Source organism: Nanorana parkeri, unplaced genomic scaffold (assembly GCF_000935625.1).
Source record: "Nanorana parkeri isolate BGI_ZX_2015 unplaced genomic scaffold, ASM93562v1 scaffold165, whole genome shotgun sequence".
In the NCBI taxonomy this organism is placed as follows: domain Eukaryota; kingdom Metazoa; phylum Chordata; class Amphibia; order Anura; family Dicroglossidae; genus Nanorana; species Nanorana parkeri.
In genome coordinates this window covers 1,132,672-1,135,730 of record NW_017306433.1, presented here as the reverse complement: position 1 = coordinate 1,135,730, position 3,059 = coordinate 1,132,672, and the positions used below count along the sequence as shown (strand labels likewise).

At 48.0% G+C, this 3,059-nt stretch overlaps 1 protein-coding gene across 1 annotated transcript; it reads left to right on the top strand.

The window, feature by feature from the left end:
- The first annotated feature begins 591 nt into the window (after positions 1 to 591).
- On the top strand, positions 592 to 2,052 carry INSM2 (INSM transcriptional repressor 2). The gene has a single exon (XM_018554565.1). It carries the CDS (start codon positions 652 to 654, stop codon positions 2,044 to 2,046), a length of 1,395 nt encoding a protein of 464 aa, XP_018410067.1. The 5' UTR covers positions 592 to 651; the 3' UTR covers positions 2,047 to 2,052.
- The last annotated feature ends 1,007 nt before the right edge of the window (positions 2,053 to 3,059 follow it).

The following is a 3,059-nucleotide window of genomic DNA, read 5'->3' as shown; positions in this document are numbered from 1 at the left end:
TTTATTTTGAAGAGGACCCTGCTATTAACAAAACACTAAACAGTTGTCAATATATGTGACAGCCATCTTTTTCATTCTCATATCTCTTGGGTGTCACTGTAAAGAATAATTTCATCCGATATTAGAAAACTCTAATCAGCTGCAGCAGTGTGACAAGTAAACGTTTGACAAATGAATTCCTAATTCTAAAATGTTAATGATTATAATAGGCAATTCACCAGCGCAGCAATTACACCCTGTATTGTATGTATTTTGTCTCTAGCCATGGAGCCTCTACATAGTGTTAATAGCACTATGCGCAAAGCAAGGCTGAATAAGGGAGCAGCATCATTCATCTCATAGTGGAAGACTTCAATATAAAGCCAGACCCTTATCACACCTAGAGATGGCTTGATTGAACAAGCGATCACATAGGACGTCCATTCTTTACACAGAACTGTTTTTGACAGGACAACATTGATTTTTGGTACTCAAGGCCCGCCCAGCAGCTTAGCTCCAACTCCTAATTGGTTAAGGGTTTATCGCTTAGAGGTGCATGGATTGCATTCAGTAGGACCCGCTATAAATGCGGTGATCGATGCTATGAAGACACAACTGTCACCCTCCCATCTGCCGGCAGTGTCTGATGCCTGTGTCCCCGGCTCCTGCAAAATGCCGAGGGGATTCCTAGTGAAGAGGAATAGGAAACCATGCGGCTCATACAGGATCCCTTGTGAAGACAATGGCTCAGCCCAGACTCTTCCCATGGTCATGGATGTGTTGGCACCTTATAGCTCCATCATGCCCACATGTTCAGAAGGGAGATCAGGGGTGTCCGACAGGGGTGCTCAACGCGAATCTGCACCACAGCAAGTGCCCAGTGAAGTCCCACCTTTCAAAGCTGGAGGAGGCTTAGAGAAACTGGGTCCCTGGAGCAACCTTCCATACAGCCCTGTTCAGCCAGTAGGACTGGAGATGAAGAAGACTTTCTTTAAGAGATACCTTAGCTCTCCAGCTACAGCAGAATCCTTCCCGGTGAGCGCTGCCTTTTCTTCAATGGAGAAACTGATATCCCAGCATCACAACCCCTTCATCACCCCTGAGTCAAAGCTACACGCCAACCCATGCACCAGGGAGGCTGCCAGGTCCAACAAAGTCCCATCCAAGAAGCACAAAGCCAGCAGAAAGCTCCACTTCACCGATGAGGTTACCACTTCCCCGGTGCTGGGATTAAAGATAAAGGCAGAGGAGCCAGATGTCACCTCTCGCAACCCCTTGGTCAAGCGCCCCCCACTTGGGGAGTTCATATGTCAGCTATGTAAGGAGCAATACCCCGACCCCTTCGCTCTGGCTCAGCACAAGTGCTCCAGGATAGTCCGCGTCGAGTACAGATGCCCAGAATGTGATAAGATCTTCAGCTGCCCGGCGAATCTGGCCTCCCATAGAAGGTGGCATAAGCCCAGGGCATTGGGCAACGAAGTGGGAAAGAAAGTTCAGATGCCACTAGAAGGCAAAGAGAACAGCAGCGGGCGCAGCGCAGCCATCAGTCTTATAGAGCAAAGCGCACGAGTTCAGCACCAGCAGAGTGTGGACAGCGATCCGCTCCGACGTACTCCGAGCAGCTCCTTCCAGAGCCCAGAGGACAACCATACTCCGATCTCACACTCCACACCCGAGGATGGCAATGACGAAGAGGCTTTTCACTGCCCATGTTGTCACAAGAGGTTCCGCAGACACGCTTACCTGCGCAAGCACCTCCTCACCCACCAGCCCTACAGCCCCATAGAGAGAGGGCAGCTCACCTACCCTTGTGCCCTGTGTGGGGTTCATTTCCCATCCATGGACATCAGAGACAAGCACAGGCTATGGCATGCTGTGAGAGAAGAGCTGCTGCTTCCTTTAGAGGAAGCTCTGGTGGCTGAAGGTGGTCAGCAGATCTTTCCCTGTGAACTTTGCCCTACTGCCTTCTTCAGCTCCCCTGGACTGACCTTACACATGAACAAGTGTCATTCTGCAGAGAACAGACAGGACCTACCTGTACAAATCCCACTGGGACCAGGCTGCTGAGATGTATGTATGGGCAAAACGGTTGTGTTTTCTTTAGTGTTGGATAGAGCAGTTAAAGGCCTTGTGAGGTTAAAGTAGAACTCTGGGAAAATACAAAAAAAACGTACATATACCACTCCTGAACGTAAAGGGTTAAGCACTTGTTATGCCTAGGGGGCTTAAATAAAGCAGATTTACTTACCTGATCCTCAGTTCCATGGCTGCCAGCTCACCTCTCTCACCTTTTCCTCCAGCGATGGAATGTTTCTTGGCACCCTCACATCTAATGCAGGTCAATGGACCTGCATAAGACTGATGACATCGGTGGTCCTTAGACCGCTGAAGCCCAGGGCAGAAGAAGCTGCACAAACCTGTCTAGCAGCCCGGAGGAAGCCAGCGGAACAATGATCAGCTGAGTAAATCTGCTTTACTCCAGCCCCTAGACAAAACAAGCACTTAACCCTTGCAGTGCAGTGGTAGCCCCACTGCAAGGGTTAGGGTTTTGATTTTCTTGGTTCTTCTTTCTTTCTTGCTGTATGTGACCCCTTCACTTCCTGGCCTGGAGATGCACCTGGAAGTTAGGGAAAACCTCTATTAAACGAGAGGAACTCCCATCTTAGACAATTGTCCCCAGAACAAATGTCCATATTGGAACCTTTACCCTCCCCTGTTGATCTGGTAACAACTGTAAAAAATTGGATTTCTAATCACTGGTTACCGGATGAAAAAAAATAGAGGGTAAACTTCCCCAGCAGGGACGGAGACAGCAATAAAAACCTGGCAGAGGTTCCAACCCTTCTTCACTCTATCTAAAACTAATAAAAGGGCTGTACATACACCTTAATATTTGATTAGTCATATATAAAGGTGTTAGCAGCACCAACAAATCTGTAAGTGAATGTTCCCATATCCATACAAGACCTGATATAGTATGCTATTTTATTGCATTTATTATTTGCAATCATATTTTCATCCTTAGTTGGCTGAGAAACGGGCCGCCTTCCGTGGTTTTAAAGGGGGCAAGAAAATAGGAG